Source organism: Salvelinus fontinalis, unplaced genomic scaffold (assembly GCF_029448725.1).
Source record: "Salvelinus fontinalis isolate EN_2023a unplaced genomic scaffold, ASM2944872v1 scaffold_0113, whole genome shotgun sequence".
NCBI lineage: Eukaryota > Metazoa > Chordata > Actinopteri > Salmoniformes > Salmonidae > Salvelinus > Salvelinus fontinalis.
In genome coordinates, this window is record NW_026600322.1 from 158,866 (window position 1) to 179,454 (window position 20,589).

Consider the following 20,589-nt stretch of genomic DNA (forward strand, 5'->3'; position numbering starts at 1 on the left):
ATAGGACAGGAAGCAGCAGGGTAGTGATACGACCGGTACCCAGGCTACCATAGGACAGGAAGCAGCAGCAGGGTAGTGATACGACTGGTACCCAGAATACCATAGGACAGGAAGCAGCAGGGTAGTGATATGACTGGTACCCAGACTACCAGAGGACAGGAGGGTAGTGATACGACCGGTACCCAGGCTACCATAGGACAGGAAGCAGCAGGGTAGTGATACGACTGGTACCCAGGCTACCATAGGACAGGAAGCAGCAGGGTAGTGATACGACCGGTACCCAGGCTACCATAGGACAGGAAGCAGCAGGGTAGTGATACGACCGGTACCCAGGCTACCATAGGACAGGAAGCAGCAGGGTAGTGATACGACTGGTACCCAGGCTACCATAGGACAGGAAGCAGCAGGGTAGTGATACGACCGGTACCCAGGCTACCACAGGACAGGAAGCAGCAGGGTAGTGATACGACCGGTACCCAGGCTACCAAAGGACAGGAAGCAGCAGGGTAGTGATACGACCGGTACCCAGGCTACCATAGGACAGGAAGCAGCAGGGTAGTGATACGACTGGTACCCAGGCTACCAGAGGACAGGAAGCAGCAGGGTAGTGATACGACTGGTACCCAGGCTACCATAGGACAGGAAGCAGCAGGGTAGTGATACGACTGGTACCCAGGCTACCATAGGACAGGAAGCAGCAGGGTAGTGATACGACTGGTACCCAGTCTACCAGAGGACAGGAAGCAGCAGGGTAGTGATACGACTGGTTCCCAGGCTACCATAGGACAGGAAGCAGCAGGGTAGTGATACGACTGGTACCCAGGCTACCATAGGACAGGAAGCAGCAGGGTAGTGATACGACCGGTACCCAGGCTACCATAGGACAGGAAGCAGCAGGGTAGTGATATACGACCGGTACCCAGGCTACCATAGGACAGGAGGGTAGTGATACGACTGGTACCCAGGCTACCATAGGACAGGAAGCAGCAGGGTAGTGATACGACTGGTACCCAGGCTACCATAGGACAGGAAGCAGCAGGGTAGTGATACGACTGGTACCCAGGCTACCATAGGACAGGAAGCAGCAGGGTAGTGATACGACCGGTACCCAGGCTACCATAGGACAGGAGGGTAGTGTTACGACTGGTACCCAGGCTACCATAGGACAGGAAGCAGCAGGGTAGTGATACGACCGGTACCCAGGCTACCATAGGACAGGAAGCAGCAGGGTAATGATACGACCGGTACCCAGGCTACCATAGGACAGGAGGGTAGTGATACGACCGGTACCCAGGCTACCAGAGGACAGGAGGGTAGTGATACGACTGGTACCCAGGCTACCAGAGGACAGGAGGGTAGTGATACGACCGGTACCCAGGCTACCATAGGACAGGAGGGTAGTGTTACGACTGGTACCCAGGCTACCATAGGACAGGAAGCAGCAGGGTAGTGATACGACCGGTACCCAGGCTACCATAGGACAGGAAGCAGCAGGGTAATGATACGACCGGTACCCAGGCTACCATAGGACAGGAGGGTAGTGATACGACCGGTACCCAGGCTACCAAAGGACAGGAAGCAGCAGGGTAGTGATACGACCGGTACCCAGGCTACCATAGGACAGGAAGCAGCAGGGTAGTGATACGACTGGTACCCAGGCTACCATAGGACAGGAAGCAGCAGGGTAGTGATACGACCGGTACCCAGGCTACCACAGGACAGGAAGCAGCAGGGTAGTGATACGACCGGTACCCAGGCTACCAAAGGACAGGAAGCAGCAGGGTAGTGATACGACCGGTACCCAGGCTACCATAGGACAGGAAGCAGCAGGGTAGTGATACGACTGGTACCCAGGCTACCAGAGGACAGGAAGCAGCAGGGTAGTGATACGACTGGTACCCAGGCTACCAGAGGACAGGAAGCAGCAGGGTAGTGATACGACTGGTACCCAGGCTACCATAGGACAGGAAGCAGCAGGGTAGTGATACGACTGGTACCCAGGCTACCAGAGGACAGGAAGCAGCAGGGTAGTGATACGACTGGTACCCAGGCTACCAGAGGACAGGAAGCAGCAGGGTAGTGATACGACTGGTACCCAGGCTACCATAGGACAGGAAGCAGCAGGGTAGTGATACGACTGGTACCCAGGCTACCATAGGACAGGAAGCAGCAGGGTAATGATACGACCGGTACCCAGGCTACCATAGGACAGGAGGGTAGTGATACGACTGGTACCCAGGCTACCATAGGACAGGAAGCAGCAGGGTAGTGATACGACTGGTACCCAGGCTACCATAGGACAGGAAGCAGCAGGGTAGTGATACGACCGGTACCCAGGCTACCATAGGACAGGAGGGTAGTGTTACGACTGGTACCCAGGCTACCATAGGACAGGAAGCAGCAGGGTAGTGATACGACTGGTACCCAGGCTACCATAGGACAGGAAGCAGCAGGGTAATGATACGACCGGTACCCAGGCTACCATAGGACAGGAGGGTAGTGATACGACCGGTACCCAGGCTACCAGAGGACAGGAGGGTAGTGATACGACTGGTACCCAGGCTACCAGAGGACAGGAGGGTAGTGATACGACTGGTACCCAGGCTACCAGAGGACAGGAAGCAGCAGGGTAGTGATATGACCGGTACCCAGGCTACCAGAGGACAGGAGGGTAGTGATACGACTGGTACCCAGGCTACCATAGGACAGGAAGCAGCAGGGTAGTGATACGACCGGTACCCAGGCTACCAAAGGACAGGAAGCAGCAGGGTAGTGATACGACCGGTACCCAGGCTACCACAGGACAGGAAGCAGCAGGGTAGTGATACGATCGGTACCCAGGCTACCACAGGACAGGAAGCAGCAGGGTAGTGATACAACCGGTACCCAGGCTACCATAGGACAGGAAGCAGCAGGGTAGTGATACGACTGGTTCCCAGGCTACCATAGGACAGGAAGCAGCAGGGTAGTGATACGACTGGTACCCAGGCTACCATAGGACAGGAAGCAGCAGGGTAGTGATACGACTGGTTCCCAGGCTACCATAGGACAGGAAGCAGCAGGGTAGTGATACGACTGGTACCCAGGCTACCAGAGGACAGGAAGCAGCAGGGTAGTGATATGACCGGTACCCAGGCTACCAGAGGACAGGAGGGTAGTGATACGACTGGTACCCAGGCTACCATAGGACAGGAAGCAGCAGGGTAGTGATACGACCGGTACCCAGGCTACCATAGGACAGGAAGCAGCAGCAGGGTAGTGATACGACTGGTACCCAGAATACCATAGGACAGGAAGCAGCAGGGTAGTGATACGACTGGTACCCAGGCTACCATAGGACAGGAAGCGGCAGGGTAGTGATACGACCGGTACCCAGGCTACCACAGGACAGGAAGCAGCAGGGTAGTGATACGACCGGTACCCAGGCTACCAAAGGACAGGAAGCAGCAGGGTAGTGATACGACCGGTACCCAGGCTACCATAGGACAGGAAGCAGCAGGGTAGTGATACGACTGGTACCCAGGCTACCAGAGGACAGGAAGCAGCAGGGTAGTGATACGACTGGTACCCAGGCTACCATAGGACAGGAAGCAGCAGGGTAGTGATACGACTGGTACCCAGGCTACCATAGGACAGGAAGCAGCAGGGTAGTGATACGACTGGTACCCAGTCTACCAGAGGACAGGAAGCAGCAGGGTAGTGATACGACTGGTTCCCAGGCTACCATAGGACAGGAAGCAGCAGGGTAGTGATACGACTGGTACCCAGGCTACCATAGGACAGGAAGCAGCAGGGTAGTGATACGACCGGTACCCAGGCTACCATAGGACAGGAAGCAGCAGGGTAGTGATATACGACCGGTACCCAGGCTACCATAGGACAGGAGGGTAGTGATACGACTGGTACCCAGGCTACCATAGGACAGGAAGCAGCAGGGTAGTGATACGACTGGTACCCAGGCTACCATAGGACAGGAAGCAGCAGGGTAGTGATACGACTGGTACCCAGGCTACCATAGGACAGGAAGCAGCAGGGTAGTGATACGACCGGTACCCAGGCTACCATAGGACAGGAGGGTAGTGTTACGACTGGTACCCAGGCTACCATAGGACAGGAAGCAGCAGGGTAGTGATACGACCGGTACCCAGGCTACCATAGGACAGGAAGCAGCAGGGTAATGATACGACCGGTACCCAGGCTACCATAGGACAGGAGGGTAGTGATACGACCGGTACCCAGGCTACCAGAGGACAGGAGGGTAGTGATACGACTGGTACCCAGGCTACCAGAGGACAGGAGGGTAGTGATACGACCGGTACCCAGGCTACCAGAGGACAGGAGGGTAGTGATATGACCGGTACCCAGGCTACCAGAGGACAGGAGGGTAGTGATACGACTGGTACCCAGGCTACCATAGGACAGGAAGCAGCAGGGTAGTGATACGACCGGTACCCAGGCTACCATAGGACAGGAAGCAGCAGGGTAGTGATACGACCGGTACCCAGGCTACCACAGGACAGGAAGCAGCAGGGTAGTGATACGATCGGTACCCAGGCTACCACAGGACAGGAAGCAGCAGGGTAGTGATACGACCGGTACCCAGGCTACCATAGGACAGGAAGCAGCAGGGTAGTGATACGACTGGTACCCAGGCTACGATAGGACAGGAAGCAGCAGGGTAGTGATACGACTGGTACCCAGGCTACCATAGGACAGGGGGCAGCAGGGTAGTGATACTACCGGTACCCAGGCTACCAGAGGACAGGAAGCAGCAGGGTAGTGATATGACCGGTACCCAGGCTACCAGAGTACAGGAGGGTAGTGATACGACTGGTACCCAGGCTACAATAGGACAGGAAGCAGCAGGGTAGTGATACGACCGGTACCCAGGCTACCATAGGACAGGAAGCAGCAGCAGGGTAGTGATACGACTGGTACCCAGGCTACCATAGGACAGGAAGCAGCAGGGTAGTGATATGACTGGTACCCAGGCTACCAGAGGACAGGAGGGTAGTGATACGACCGGTACCCAGGCTACCATAGGACAGGAAGCAGCAGGGTAGTGATACGACCGGTACCCAGGCTACCATAGGACAGGAAGCAGCAGGGTAGTGATACGACCGGTACCCAGGCTACCATAGGACAGGAAGCAGCAGGGTAGTGATACGACCGGTACCCAGGCTACCATAGGACAGGAAGCAGCAGGGTAGTGATACGACCGGTACCCAGGCTACCACAGGACAGGAGGGTAGTGATACGACCGGTACCCAGGCTACCATAGGACAGGAGGGTAGTGTTACGACTGGTACCCAGGCTACCATAGGACAGGAAGCAGCAGGGTAGTGATACGACCGGTACCCAGGCTACCATAGGACAGGAAGCAGCAGGGTAATGATACGACCGGTACCCAGGCTACCATAGGACAGGAGGGTAGTGATACGACCGGTACCCAGGCTACCAGAGGACAGGAGGGTAGTGATACGACTGGTACCCAGGCTACCAGAGGACAGGAGGGTAGTGATACGACTGGTACCCAGGCTACCAGAGGACAGGAAGCCGCAGGGTAGTGATACGACCGGTACCCAGGCTACCAGAGGACAGGAAGCAGCAGGGTAGTGATACGACTGGTACCCAGGCTACCATAGGACAGGAAGCAGCAGGGTAGTGATACGACCGGTACCCAGGCTACCAGAGGACAGGAAGCAGCAGGGTAGTGATACGACTGGTACCCAGGCTACCAGAGGACAGGAAGCAGCAGGGTAGTGATACGACTGGTACCCAGGCTACCAGAGGACAGGAAGCAGCAGGGTAGTGATATGACTGGTACCCAGGCTACCAGAGGACAGGAAGCAGCAGGGTAGTGATATGACTGGTACCCAGGCTACCAGAGGACAGGAAGCAGCAGGGTAGTGATACGACTGGTTCCCAGGCTACCATAGGACAGGAAGCAGCAGGGTAGTGATACGACTGGTTCCCAGGCTACCATAGGACAGGAAGCAGCAGGGTAGTGATACGACTGGTATCCAGGCTACCATAGGACAGGAGGCAGCAGGGTAGTGATATGATTAACAACCTGGGGCTTTCGGAGAGGTGCAGGAGAGGTTCCTCTTGGTCCACAACAGCAACTCCTTTTCCTGCGTTCTCCTCCATCACCTCCATTTCCACTTCCTCCTCCAGCTCGGCAAAGGTCATGGGCTCCTTCAGCTCCTCGGCCAGGGCTGTATAAACGGCCATCAGCTGGCTGCGGGTCAGCAGGACGCCACCAGGGGGTGGACTGGGAGGACTGGAGGGAGAGAGAGAGGGATGCAGTTTAGACTGGGAGGACTGGAGGGAGAGAGAGAGGGAGGCAGTTTAGACTGGGAGGACTGGAGGGAGAGAGAGAGGGAGGCAGTTTAGACTGGGAGGACTGGGGGAGAGAGAGAGGGAGGCAGTTTAGACTGGGAGGACTGGAGGGAGAGAGAGAGAGAGGCAGTTTAGACTGGGAGGACTGGAGGGAGAGAGAGAGAGAGGGAGTTTAGACTGGGAGGACTGGAGAGAGAGAGAGAGGGAGTTTAGACTGGGAGGACTGGAGGGAGAGAGAGGGAGGCAGTTTAGACTGGGAGGACTGGGAGGACTGGAGGGAGAGGGAGGCAGTTTAGACTGGGAGAACTGGAGGGAGAGGGAGGCAGTTTAGACTGGGAGGACTGGAGGGAGAGAGAGAGGGAGGCAGTTTAGACTGGGAGGACTGGAGGGAGAGAGAGAGGGAGGCAGTTTAGACTGGGAGGACTGGAGGGAGAGAGAGAGGGAGGCAGTTTAGACTGGGAGGACTGGAGGGAGAGAGAGAGGGAGGCAGTTTAGACTGGGAGGACTGGAGGGAGAGAGAGAGGGAGGCAGTTTAGACTGGGAGGACTGGAGGGAGAGAGAGAGGGAGGCAGTTTAGACTGGGAGGACTGGAGGGAGAGAGAGAGGGAGGCAGTTTAGACTGGGAGGACTGGAGGGAGAGAGAGAGGGAGGCAGTTTAGACTGGGAGGACTGGAGAGAGAGAGAGAGGGGGAGGCAGTTTAGACTGGGAGGACTGGAGGGAGAGAGAGAGGGAGGCAGTTTAGACTGGGAGGACTGGAGAGAGAGAGAGAGGGGGAGGCAGTTTAGACTGGGAGGACTGGAGAGAGAGAGAGAGAGGGAAGCAGTTTAGACTGGGAGGACTGGAGAGAGAGAGAGAGGGGGAGGCAGTTTAGACTTGGAGGACTGGAGAGAGAGAGAGAGGGGGAGGCAGTTTAGACTGGGAGGACTGGAGAGAGAGAGAGGGGAGGCAGTTTAGACTGGGAGGACTGGAGGGAGAGAGAGGGAGGCAGTTTAGACTGGGAGGACTGGAGGGAGAGAGAGGGAGGCAGTTTAGACTGGGAGGACTGGAGGGAGAGGGAGAGGGAGGCAGTTTAGACTGGGAGGACTGGAGGGAGAGAGAGAGGGAGGCAGTTTAGACTGGGAGGACTGGAGGGAGAGAGAGAGGGAGGCATTTTAGACTGGGAGGACTGGAGGGAGAGAGAGAGGGAGGCAGTTTAGACTGGGAGGACTGGAGGGAGAGAGAGAGGGAGGCAGTTTAGACTGGGAGGACTGGAGGGAGAGAGAGAGGGAGGCAGTTTAGACTGGGAGGACTGGAGGGAGAGAGAGAGGGAGGCAGTTTAGACTGGGAGGACTGGAGGGAGAGAGAGAGGGAGGCAGTTTAGACTGGGAGGACTGGAGGGAGAGAGAGAGGGAGGCAGTTTAGACTGGGAGGACTGGAGGGAGAGAGAGAGGGACGCAGTTTAGACTGGGAGGACTGGAGGGAGAGAGAGAGGGAGGCAGTTTAGACTGGGAGGACTGGAGGGAGAGAGAGAGGGAGGCAGTTTAGACTGGGAGGACTGGAGGGAGAGAGAGAGGGAGGCAGTTTAGACTGGGAGGACTGGAGGGAGAGAGAGGGAGGCAGTTTAGACTGGGAGGACTGGAGGGAGAGAGAGGGAGGCAGTTTAGACTGGGAGGACTGGAGGGAGAGAGAGGGAGGCAGTTTAGACTGGGAGGACTGGAGAGAGAGAGAGAGGGGGAGGCAGTTTAGACTGGGAGGACTGGAGAGAGAGAGAGGGGAGGCAGTTTAGACTGGGAGGACTGGAGGGAGAGAGAGGGAGGCAGTTTAGACTGGGAGGACTGGAGAGAGAGAGAGGGGAGGCAGTTTAGACTGGGAGGACTGGAGGGAGTGAAAGAGGGGGAGGCAGTTTAGACTGGGAGGACTGGAGAGAGAGAGAGGGGAGGCAGTTTAGACTGGGAGGACTGGAGGGAGAGAGAGGGAGGCAGTTTAGACTGGGAGGACTGGAGAGAGAGAGAGAGAGAGGGGGAGGCAGTTTAGACTGGGAGGACTGGAGAGAGAGAGAGGGGAGGCAGTTTAGACTGGGAGGACTGGAGGGAGAGAGAGGGAGGCAGTTTAGACTGGGAGGACTGGAGGGAGAGAGAGAGAGAGAGAGAGAGGGGAGGCAGTTTAGACTGAGGGGACTGGAGGGAGAGAGAGGGAAGCAGTTTAGACTGGGAGGACTGGAGGGAGAGAGAGAGGGATGCAGTTTAGACTGGGAGGACTGGAGAGAGAGAGAGGGGAGGCAGTTTAGACTGGGAGGACTGGAGGGAGAGAGAGGGAGGCAGTTTAGACTGGGAGGACTGGAGGGAGAGAGAGAGAGAGAGAGAGAGGGGAGGCAGTTTAGACTGGGAGGACTGGAGGGAGAGAGAGAGGGAGGCAGTTTAGACTGGGAGGACTGAGGGAGAGAGAGAGGGAGGCAGTTTAGACTGGGAGGACTGGAGGGAGAGAGAGGGAGGCAGTTTAGACTGGGAGGACTGGAGAGAGAGAGAGAGGGGGAGGCAGTTTAGACTGGGAGGACTGGAGAGAGAGAGAGGGGAGGCAGTTTAGACTGGGAGGACTGGAGGGAGAGAGAGGGAGGCAGTTTAGACTGGGAGGACTGGAGAGAGAGAGAGGGGAGGCAGTTTAGACTGGGAGGACTGGAGGGAGAGAGAGGGAGGCAGTTTAGACTGGGAGAACTGGAGAGAGAGAGAGAGGGGGAGGCAGTTTAGACTGGGAGGACTGGAGAGAGAGAGAGGGGAGGCAGTTTAGACTGGGAGGACTGGAGGGAGAGAGAGGGAGGCAGTTTAGACTGGGAGGACTGGAGGGAGAGAGAGAGAGAGAGAGAGGGGGGAGGCAGTTTAGACTGAGGGGACTGGAGGGAGAGAGAGAGGGAGGCAGTTTAGACTGGGAGGACTGGAGAGAGAGAGAGGGGAGGCAGTTTAGACTGGGAGGACTGGAGGGAGAGAGAGGGAGGCAGTTTAGACTGGGAGGACTGGAGGGAGAGAGAGAGGGAGGCAGTTTAGACTGGGAGGACTGGAGGGAGAGAGAGAGGGAGGCAGTTTAGACTGGGAGGACTGGAGGGAGAGAGAGAGGGAGGCAGTTTAGACTGGGAGGACTGGAGGGAGAGAGAGAGGGAGGCAGTTTAGACTGGGAGGACTGGAGGGAGAGAGAGAGGGAGGCAGTTTAGACTGGGAGGACTGGAGGGAGAGAGAGAGGGAGGCAGTTTAGACTGGGAGGACTGGAGGGAGAGAGAGAGGGAGGCAGTTTAGACTGGGAGGACTGGAGGGAGAGAGAGGGAGGCAGTTTAGACTGGGAGGACTGGAGGGAGAGAGAAAGGGAGGCAGTTTAGACTGGGAGGACTGGAGGGAGAGAGAGGGAGGCAGTTTAGACTGGGAGGACTGGAGAGAGAGAGAGGGGAGGCAGTTTAGACTGGGAGGACTGGAGGGAGAGAGAGGGAGGCAGTTTAGACTGGGAGGACTGGAGAGAGAGAGAGAGGGGGAGGCAGTTTAGACTGGGAGGACTGGAGAGAGAGAGAGGGGAGGCAGTTTAGACTGGGAGGACTGGAGGGAGAGAGAGGGAGGCAGTTTAGACTGGGAGGACTGGAGGGAGAGAGAGAGAGGGGAGGCAGTTTAGACTGAGGGGACTAGAGGGAGAGAGAGGGAAGCAGTTTAGACTGGGAGGACTGGAGAGAGAGAGAGAGGGGGAGGCAGTTTAGACTTGGAGGACTGGAGAGAGAGAGAGAGGGGGAGGCAGTTTAGACTGGGAGGACTGGAGAGAGAGAGAGAGAGGGGAGGCAGTTTAGACTGGGAGGACTGGAGGGAGAGAGAGGGAGGCAGTTTAGACTGGGAGGACTGGAGGGAGAGAGAGAGGGTCTATATCCACACACTGTGGTGGTGGGGCCCAATACTGGTGGAGCCCCCTGTATATCCACACACTGTGGGGCCCAATACTGGTGGAGCCCCCTGTATATCCACACACTGTGGGGCCCAATACTGGTGGGGCCCCCTGTATATCCACACACTGTGGGGCCCAATACTGGTGGGCCCCCCTGTATATCCACACACTGTGGGGCCCAATACTGGTGGGGCCCCCTGTATATCCACACACTGTGGGGCCCAATACTGGAGGAGCCCCCTGTATATCCACACACTGTGGGGTCCAATACTGGTGGGGCCTCCTGTATATCCACACACTGTGGGGCCCAATACTGGTGGAGCCCCCTGTATATCCACACACTGTGGGGCCCAATACTGGTGGGGCCCCCTGTATATCCACACACTGTGGGGCCCAATGACCTTTAGAGTCTAGGCTAGGTAACTGGAAATCATGTTGTCACAATAACTGAGCTAAAAGTGCTTTCTAAAATACATGTATTTGATTGATTGGCATCGGATCAATGAGGCTACCTGGGTTTGTGTCTGGATGCCTTCTCCTCTGTTGCTGGAACAAGGTGGTCCTCTGGCTGAGGGTCTGAGGGACAGTCTCCTTCCTCTGCACCCTGTCCTGCTTCCTGTCTCTTCACCATCAGCTGTCTGGCAGCCTGGTAATCACACAGACAGGTTAGGAACAGTGGGTTAGGGAGACAGATCTCCTCAGGTTAGGAACAGTGGGTTAGGGAGACAGATCTCCTCAGGTTAGGAACAGTGGGTTAAGGAGACAGATTTCCTCAGGTTAGGAACAGTGGGTTAGGGAGACAGATCTCCTCGGGTTAGGAACAGTGGGTTAGGGAGTCAGATCTCCTCAGGTTAGGAACAGTGGGTTAGGGAGACAGATCTCCTCAGTTCAGGTTAGGAACAGTGGGTTAGGGAGACAGATCTCAGGTTAGGAACAGTGGGTTAGGGAGACAGATCTCCTCAGTTCAGGTTAGGAACAGTGGGTTAGGGAGACAGATCTCCTCAGTTCAGGGTAGGAACAGTGGGTTAGGCAGACAGATCTCAGGCTAGGAACAGTGGGTTAGGGAGAGAGATCTCCTCAGGTTAGGAACAGTGGGTTAGGGAGACAGATCTCCTCAGGTTAGGAACAGTGGGTTAGGGAGACAGATCTCCTCAGTTCAGGTTAGGAACAGTGGGTTAGGGAGACAGATCTCCTCAGTTCAGGTTAGGAACAGTGGGTTAGGGAGACAGATCTCCTCAGGTTAGGAACAGTGGGTTAGGGAGACAGATCTCCTCAGGTTAGGAACAGTGGGTTAGGGAGACAGATCTCCTCAGTTCAGGGTAGGAACAGTGGGTTAGGGAGACAGATCTCCTCAGGTTAGGAACAGTGGGTTAGGGAGACAGATCTCCTCAGGTTAGGAACAGTGGGTTAGGGAGGCAGATCTCCTCAGGTTAGGAACAGTGGGTTAGGGAGTCAGATCTCCTCAGTTCAGGTTAGGAACAGTGGGTTAGGGAGACAGATCTCCTCAGGTTAGGAACAGTGGGTTAGGGAGACAGATCTCCTCAGGTTAGGAACAGTGGGTTAGGGAGACAGATCTCCTCAGGTTAGGAACAGTGGGTTAGGGAGACAGATCTCCTCAGGTTAGGAACAGTGGGTTAGGGAGACAGATCTCCTCAGGTTAGGAACAGTGGGTTAGGGAGACAGATCTCCTCAGTTCAGGTTAGGAACAGTGGGTTAGGGAGACAGATCTCCTCAGGTTAGGAACAGTGGGTTAGGGAGACAGATCTCCTCAGGTTAGGAACAGTGGGTTAGGGAGACAGATCTCCTCAGGTTAGGAACAGTGGGTTAGGGAGACAGATCTCCTCAGGTTAGGAACAGTGGGTTAGGGAGACAGATCTCAGTTCAGGTTAGGAACAGTGGGTTAGGAGACAGATCTCAGTTCAGGTTAGGAACAGTGGGTTAGGGAGACAGATCTCCTCAGGTTAGGAACAGTGGGTTAGGGAGTCAGATCTCCTCAGGTTAGGAACAGTGGGTTAGGGAGACAGATCTCCTCAGGTTAGGAACAGTGGGTTAGGGAGACAGATCTCCTCAGGTTAGGAACAGTGGGTTAGGGAGACAGATCTCCTCAGTTCAGGTTAGGAACAGTGGGTTAGGGAGACAGATCTCCTCAGGTTAGGAACAGTGGGTTAGGGAGACAGATCTCCTCAGTTCAGGTTAGGAACAGTGGGTTAGGGAGTCAGATCTCCTCAGTTCAGGGTAGGAACAGTGGGTTAGGGAGACAGATCTCCTCAGGTTAGGAACAGTGGGTTAGGGAGACAGATCTCCTCAGGTTAGGAACAGTGGGTTAGGGAGGCAGATCTCCTCAGTTCAGGTTAGGAACAGTGGGTTAGGGAGACAGATCTCCCCAGGTTAGGAACAGTGGGTTAGGGAGACAGATCTCCTCAGGTTAGGAACAGTGGGTTAGGGAGACAGATCTGCTCAGGTTAGGAAAAGTGGGTTAGGGAGACAGATCTCCTCAGGTCAGGTTAGGAACAGTGGGTTAGGAGACAGATCTCAGGTCAGGTTAGGAACAGTGGGTTAGGGAGACAGATCTCAGTTCAGGTTAGGAACAGTGGGTTAGGAGACAGATCTCAGTTCAGGTTAGGAACAGTGGGTTAGGAGACAGATCTCAGTTCAGGTTAGGAACAGTGGGTTAGGGAGACAGATCTCCTCAGGGTAGGAACAGTGGGTTAGGGAGACAGATCTCCACAGGTTAGGAACAGTGGGTTAGGGAGACAGATCTCCTCAGTTCAGGGTAGGAACAGTGGGTTAGGGAGACAGATCTCCTCAGTTCATGGTAGGAACAGTGGGTTAGGGAGACAGATCTCCTCAGGTTAGGAACAGTGGGTTAGGGAGACAGATCTCCTCAGTTCAGGTTAGGAACAGTGGGTTAAGGAGACAGATCTCCTCAGGTTAGGAACAGTGGGTTAGGGAGACAGATCTCCTCAGTTCAGGTTAGGAACAGTGGGTTAGGGAGACAGATCTCCTCAGGTTAGGAACAGTGGGTTAGGGAGTCAGATCTCCTCAGGTTAGGAACAGTGGGTTAGGGAGACAGATCTCCTCAGGTTAGGAACAGTGGGTTAGGGAGACAGATCTCTCAGTTCAATACACTATATATGGAGAGGGGTGATACTGGGGACACAGGCAGACTGCTGCTGAGGTAACACAGAGTAGGGGAACAGACGTACCCTGGACAGGAAAGGATGAGAGTAGGGGAACATACGTACCCTGGACAGGAAAGGATGAGAGTAGGGGAACATACGTACCCTGGACAGGAAAGGATGAGAGTAGGGGAACAGACGTACCCTGGACAGGAAAGGATGAGAGTAGGGGAACAGACGTACCCTGGACAGGAAAGGATGAGAGTAGGGGAACATACGTACCCTGGACAGGAAAGGATGAGAGTAGGGGAACATACGTACCCTGGACAGGAAAGGATGAGAGTAGCGGAACATACGTACCCTGGACAGGAAAGGATGAGAGTAGGGGAACATACGTACCCTGGACAGGAAAGGATGAGAGTAGGGGAACAGACGTACACTGGACAGGAAAGGATGAGAGTAGGGGAACATACGTACCCTGGACAGGAAAGGATGAGAGTAGGGGAACATACGTACCCTGGACAGGAAAGGATGAGAGTAGCGGAACATACGTACCCTGGACAGGAAAGGATGAGAGTAGGGGAACATACGTACCCTGGACAGGAAAGGATGAGAGTAGGGGAACATACGTACCCTGGACAGGAAAGGATGAGAGTAGGGGAACATACGTACCCTGGACAGGAAAGGATGAGAGTAGGGGAACATACGTACCCTGGACAGGAAAGGATGAGAGTAGCGGAACATACGTACCCTGGACAGGAAAGGATGAGAGTAGGGGAACATACGTACCCTGGACAGGAAAGGATGAGAGTAGCGGAACATACGTACCCTGGACAGGAAAGGATGAGAGTAGGGGAACATACGTACCCTGGACAGGAAAGGATGAGAGTAGGGGAACAGACGTACACTGGACAGGAAAGGATGAGAGTAGGGGAACATACGTACCCTGGACAGGAAAGGATGAGAGTAGGGGAACATACGTACCCTGGACAGGAAAGGATGAGAGTAGGGGAACATACGTACCCTGGACAGGAAAGGATGAGAGTAGCGGAACATACGTACCCTGGACAGGAAAGGATGAGAGTAGGGGAACATATGTACCCTGGACAGGAAAGGATGAGCGTAGGGGAACATACGTACCCTGGACAGGAAAGGATGAGAGTAGGGGAACAGACGTACCCTGGATAGGACAGGATGAGAGTAGCGGAACATACGTACCCTGGACAGGAAAGGATGAGAGTAGGGGAACAGACGTACCCTGGACAGGAAAGGATGAGAGTAGGGGAACATACGTACCCTGGACAGGAAAGGATGAGAGTAGCGGAACATACGTACCCTGGACAGGAAAGGATGAGAGTAGGGGAACATATGTACCCTGGACAGGAAAGGATGAGCGTAGGGGAACATACGTACCCTGGACAGGAAAGGATGAGAGTAGGGGAACAGACGTACCCTGGATAGGACAGGATGAGAGTAGCGGAACATACGTACCCTGGACAGGAAAGGATGAGAGTAGGGGAACAGACGTACCCTGGACAGGAAAGGATGAGAGTAGGGGAACAGACGTACCCTGGACAGGAAAGGATGAGAGTAGCGGAACATACGTACCCTGGACAGGAAAGGATGAGAGTAGGGGAACATACGTACCCTGGACAGGAAAGGATGAGAGTAGGGGAACATACGTACCCTGGACAGGAAAGGATGAGAGTAGGGGAACAGACGTACACTGGACAGGAAAGGATGAGAGTAGGGGAACATACGTACCCTGGACAGGAAAGGATGAGAGTAGGGGAACATACGTACCCTGGACAGGAAAGGATGAGCGTAGGGGAACATACGTACCCTGGACAGGAAAGGATGAGAGTAGGGGAACATACGTACCCTGGACAGGAAAGGATGAGCGTAGGGGAACATACGTACCCTGGACAGGAAAGGATGAGCGTAGGGGAACATACGTACCCTGGACAGGAAAGGATGAGAGTAGGGGAACATACGTACCCTGGACAGGAAAGGATGAGAGTAGGGGAACAGACGTACCCTGGACAGGAAAGGATGAGCGTAGGGGAACAGACGTACCCTGGACAGGAAAGGATGAGAGTAGGGGAACAGACGTACCCTGGACAGGAAAGGATGAGCGTAGGGGAACAGACGTACCCTGGACAGGAAAGGATGAGGGTAGGGGAACAGACGTACCCTGGACAGGAAAGGATGAGAGTAGGGGAACAGACGTACCCTGGACAGGAAAGGATGAGAGTAGGGGAACAGACGTACCCTGGACAGGAAAGGATGAGCGTAGGGGAACATACGTACCCTGGACAGGAAAGGATGAGCGTAGGGGAACATACGTACCCTGGACAGGAAGGGTTGAGAGTAGGGGAACATACGTACCCTGGACAGGAAAGGATGAGCGTAGGGGAACAGGCTCTCACAGAACAGCAGCATCTCCTGTTTAAACTGCTGGTAGGTGACCTGCTGCAGGACTGAATGCTCACTGCTCCTCTTGTTGACCAGCCCCAGGAAGATCGCTTTCTGGAGGAGACATCACCCCCCCGCATCAGCCCCTGGGGACATTAAACCCCCCCCCCCCCCCCCCCCCCCGCATCAGCCCCTGGAGACATTAAACCGCCCCCCCACCCCCCGCATCAGCCCCTGGAGACATTAACCCCCCCCCCCCCCCCCCCCCCGCATCAGCCCCTGGAGACATTAAACCCCCCCCCCCCCCCCCCCCGCATCAGCCCCTGGAGACATTAAACCCCCCCTCCAGCCCCCGAATCAGCCCCTGGAGACATTAAACCCCCCCCCCCCCCCGCATCAGCCCCTTGAGACATTAAACCCCCCCCCCCCCGCATCAGCCCCTGGAGACATTAAACCCCCCCCCCCCCCCCCCCGCATCAGCCCCTGGAGACATTAAACCCCCCCTCCAGCCCCCGAATCAGCCCCTGGAGACATTAAACCCCCCCTCCAGCCCCCGAATCAGCCCCTGGAGACATTAAACCCCCCCCCCCCCCCGCATCAGCCCCTGGAGACATTAAACCCCCCCCCCTCCGCATCAGCCCCTGGAGACATTAACCCCCCCCCCCCCCCCCGCATCAGCCCCTGGAGACATGAACCCCCCCCCCCCGCATCAGCCCCTGGAGACATTAACCCCCCCCTGCATCAGCCCCTGGAGACATTAACCCCCCCCCCGGCATCAGCCCCTGGAGACATTAAACCCCCCCCCCCCCCCGACAAATGTCTCTGTCCTGTTCCTCAGGTTAAAAGACAGATGGATCTAAATGTCTCTGTCCTGTTCCTCAGGTTAAAAGACAGATGGATCTAAATGTCTCTGTCCTGTTCCTCAGGTTAAAAGACAGACGGGTCTAAATGTCTCTGTCCTGTTCCTCAGGTTAAAAGACAGACGGGTCTAAATGTCTCTGTCCTGTTCCTCAGGTTAAAAGACAGACGGGTCTAAATGTCTCTGTCCTGTTCCTCAGGTTAAAAGACAGATGGATCTAAATGTCTCTGTCCTGTCCCTCAGGTTAAAAGACAGACGGGTCTAAATGTCTCTGTCCTGTTCCTCAGGTTAAAAGACAGACGGATCTAAATGTCTCTGTCCTGTTCCTCAGGTTAAAAGACAGATGGGTCTAAATGTCTCTGTCCTGTTCCTCAGGTTAAAAGACAGACGGGTCTAAATGTCTCTGTCCTGTTCCTCAGGTTAAAAGACAGACGGGTCTAAATGTCTCTGTCCTGTTCCTCAGGTTAAAAGACAGACGGGTCTAAATGTCTCTGTCCTGTTCCTCAGGTTAAAAGACAGATGGGTCTAAATGTCTCTGTCCTGTTCCTCAGGTTAAAAGACAGATGGGTCTAAATGTCTCTGTCCTGTTCCTCAGGTTAAAAGACAGATGGGTCTAAATGTCTCTGTCCTGTTCCTCAGGTTAAAAGACAGATGGGTCTAAATGTCTCTGTCCTGTTCCTCAGGTTAAAAGACAGATGGGTCTAAATGTCTCTGTCCTGTTCCTCAGGTTAAAAGACAGATGGGTCTAAATGTCTCTGTCCTGTTCCTCAGGTTAAAAGACAGACAGTCTAAATGTCTCTGTCCTGTTCCTCAGGTTAAAAGACAGATGGGTCTAAATGTCTCTGTTCTGTTCCTCAGGTTAAAAGACAGATGGGTCTAAATGTCTCTGTCCTGTTCCTCAGGTTAAAAGACAGATGGGTCTAAATGTCTCTGTCCTGTTCCTCAGGTTAAAAGACAGACGGGTCTAAATGTCTCTGTCCTGTTCCTCAGGTTAAAAGACAGACGGGTCTAAATGTCTCTGTCCTGTTCCTCAGGTTAAAAGACAGACGGGTCTAAATGTCTCTGTCCTGTTCCTCAGGTTAAAAGACAGATGGATCTAAATGTCTCTGTCCTGTTCCTCAGGTTAAAAGACAGACGGGTCTAAATGTCTCTGTCCTGTTCCTCAGGTTAAAAGACAGACGGGTCTAAATGTCTCTGTCCTGTTCCTCAGGTTAAAAGACAGACGGGTCTAAATGTCTCTGTCCTGTTCCTCAGGTTAAAAGACAGACGGGTCTAAATGTCTCTGTCCTGTTCCTCAGGTTAAAAGACAGATGGATCTAAATGTCTCTGTCCTGTTCCTCAGGTTAAAAGACAGACGGGTCTAAATGTCTCTGTCCTGTTCCTCAGGTTAAAAGACAGACGGGTCTAAATGTCTCTGTCCTGTTCCTCAGGTTAAAAGACAGACGGGTCTAAATGTCTCTGTCCTGTTCCTCAGGTTAAAAGACAGACGGGTCTAAATGTCTCTGTCCTGTTCCTCAGGTTAAAAGACAGACGGGTCTAAATGTCTCTGTCCTGTTCCTCAGGTTAAAAGACAGATGGGTCTAAATGTCTCTGTCCTGTTCCTCAGGTTAAAAGACAGATGGATCTAAATGTCTCTGTCCTGTTCCTCAGGTTAAAAGACAGACGGGTCTAAATGTCTCTGTCCTGTTCCTCAGGTTAAAAGACAGTCTAAATGTCTCTGTCCTGTTCCTCAGGTTAAAAGACAGATGGATCTAAATGTCTCTGTCCTGTTCCTCAGGTTAAAAGACAGACGGGTCTAAATGTCTCTGTCCTGTTCCTCAGGTTAAAAGACAGACGGGTCTAAATGTCTCTGTCCTGTTCCTCAGGTTAATAGACAGTCTAAACGTCTCTTAGTACTGTTCGTATTGTTGTCATCGTCTCTTTAGGAGTTATGAGTTAGCTCACCTTTCCAACCATGCTTTTTGGGAAGTACTTCATCAACACCTCCTTGGCTTTGTCAAAGGCCTGGTTCTTAAGGCACACTATCACCAACTACAGAGAAAAACACAACCACGTTCACCGTTATAATGACGTCAGAATGCACAACATGGCAACATACAATTACACCAGAATGAGAAGACATGAACAGACAATTACACCAGAATGAGAAGACATGAAGGGACAATTACACCAGAATGAGAAGACACGAACCGGACAATTACACCAGAATGAGGAGACACGAACCGGGCAATTACACCAGAATGAGGAGACACGAACCGGACAATTACACCAGAATGAGGAGACACGAACCGGGCAATTACACCAGAATGAGGAGACACGAACCGGGCAATTACACCAGAATGAGGAGACACGAACCGGGCAATTACACCAGAATGAGGAGACACAAACCGGACAATTACACCAGAATGAGGAGACACGAACTGGGCAATTACACCAGAATGAGGAGACACGAACCGGGCAATTACACCAGAATGAGGAGACACGAACCGGGCAATTACACCAGAATGAGGAGACACGAACCGGAAAATTACACCAGAATGAGGAGACACGAACCGGAAAATTACACCAGAATGAGGAGACACGAACCGGGCAATTACACCAGAATGAGGAGACACGAACCGGGCAATTACACCAGAATGAGAAGACACGAAGGGACAATTACACCAGAATGAGAAGGGGAAGACATGAAGGGACAATTACACCAGAATGAGAAGACATGAACGGGCAATTACACCAGAATGAGAAGACATGAACGGACAATTACACCAGAATGAGAAGGAGAAGACATGAAGGGACAATTACACCAAAATGAGAAGGGGAAGACATGAACGGGCAAATATATGTGCAATTCACTACAATGCACAATAGTGTTGACCACAGTACACGGTGTCATCTTATAATGCTGGACATGAAAATCAGAACCGTGTTTAGGGTTTAAACAGGGGGGACCGTTGAATGATGATACACCGTGTGGACAGATCTCACCATCTCTCTGATAGACTTCTGTACTCTGTCCACGTCTTTCTGGGGAACTGGCAACTCCTCGCGGATGCTGTCCAATACGCTCAGAGCAGATTCCAGCGGCGTGAGGTCCTCCTGAGAGTCAAACGAGAAGTCTGCGGACCGCAAGAGAACAACGGTGTCAGTGATCTCAGACTTGATTTAAAAAAAGACACTGCTAGCTAGCGATAAGGAACGACAGATTGTGGCACTTGGGGTCATTTCAGATGTCTCTGATTTTCAACAGGGAAGGGATGTTAGCTCATACTGTTACATAGATAGTGTTGTTATGTAGCGAGCTAGGAAGTCACTTCATGTTTAACTCAAAAGTCTCACCGAGTTTGTCACCGTCATTTATCCTGGCGAGGAACTGTATTGCTCGAATCTTCTTGGGTGTGGCGTCGTTGGCTTCCAACGGCCGAACCAGATGACCTGAAAGAGGACGTTGTTGGACAATGTGTTAGCTAGCGTCTATTAAAACGGGGATAACTGCTTTAGCGCCTATTGCCGATATTATATTATTGACGTGTTACCACACGGTCACACCTCCATGTTCGATTGCTTGTTTATAGAAGACACAGACAGCCACCTGTGCTGATGATTGTCAAAGACTTCAGCCACCCGAGTCACTGACTTCTCTCTGCTACTGCAGGACCATCAGACTGCTGAACAGCTTCTACCCCCAAGCCATCAGACTGCTGAACAGCTTCTACCCCCAAGCCATCAGACTCCTGAACAGCTTCTACCCCCAAGCCATTAGACTACTGAACAGCTTCTACCCCCAAGCCATCAGACTGCTGAACAGCTTCTACCCCCAAGCCATTAGACTACTGAACAGCTTCTACCCCCAAGCCATTAGACTGCTGAACAGCTTCTACCCCCAAGCCATTAGACTCCTGAACAGCTTCTACCCCCAAGCCATCAGACTGCTGAACAGCTTCTACCCCCAAGCCATCAGACTGCTG

At 53.8% G+C, this 20,589-nt stretch overlaps 1 protein-coding gene across 1 annotated transcript in view; it reads right to left on the reverse strand.

The window, feature by feature from the left end:
* LOC129843317 (telomeric repeat-binding factor 2-like) overlaps positions 1 to 20,589 on the reverse strand; it is a 51,158-nt gene that overhangs the window by 15,363 nt on the left and 15,206 nt on the right. The window contains exons 2-7 of the mRNA XM_055911944.1: positions 19,961 to 20,056; positions 19,610 to 19,740; positions 18,569 to 18,655; positions 15,739 to 15,879; positions 10,744 to 10,877; positions 6,074 to 6,283 (exon numbers count right to left, since the gene is read on the reverse strand). Coding sequence (XP_055767919.1) covers positions 6,074 to 6,283; positions 10,744 to 10,877; positions 15,739 to 15,879; positions 18,569 to 18,655; positions 19,610 to 19,740; positions 19,961 to 20,056 — 799 coding nt within the window. The remainder of the gene's footprint in view (positions 1 to 6,073; positions 6,284 to 10,743; positions 10,878 to 15,738; positions 15,880 to 18,568; positions 18,656 to 19,609; positions 19,741 to 19,960; positions 20,057 to 20,589) is intronic.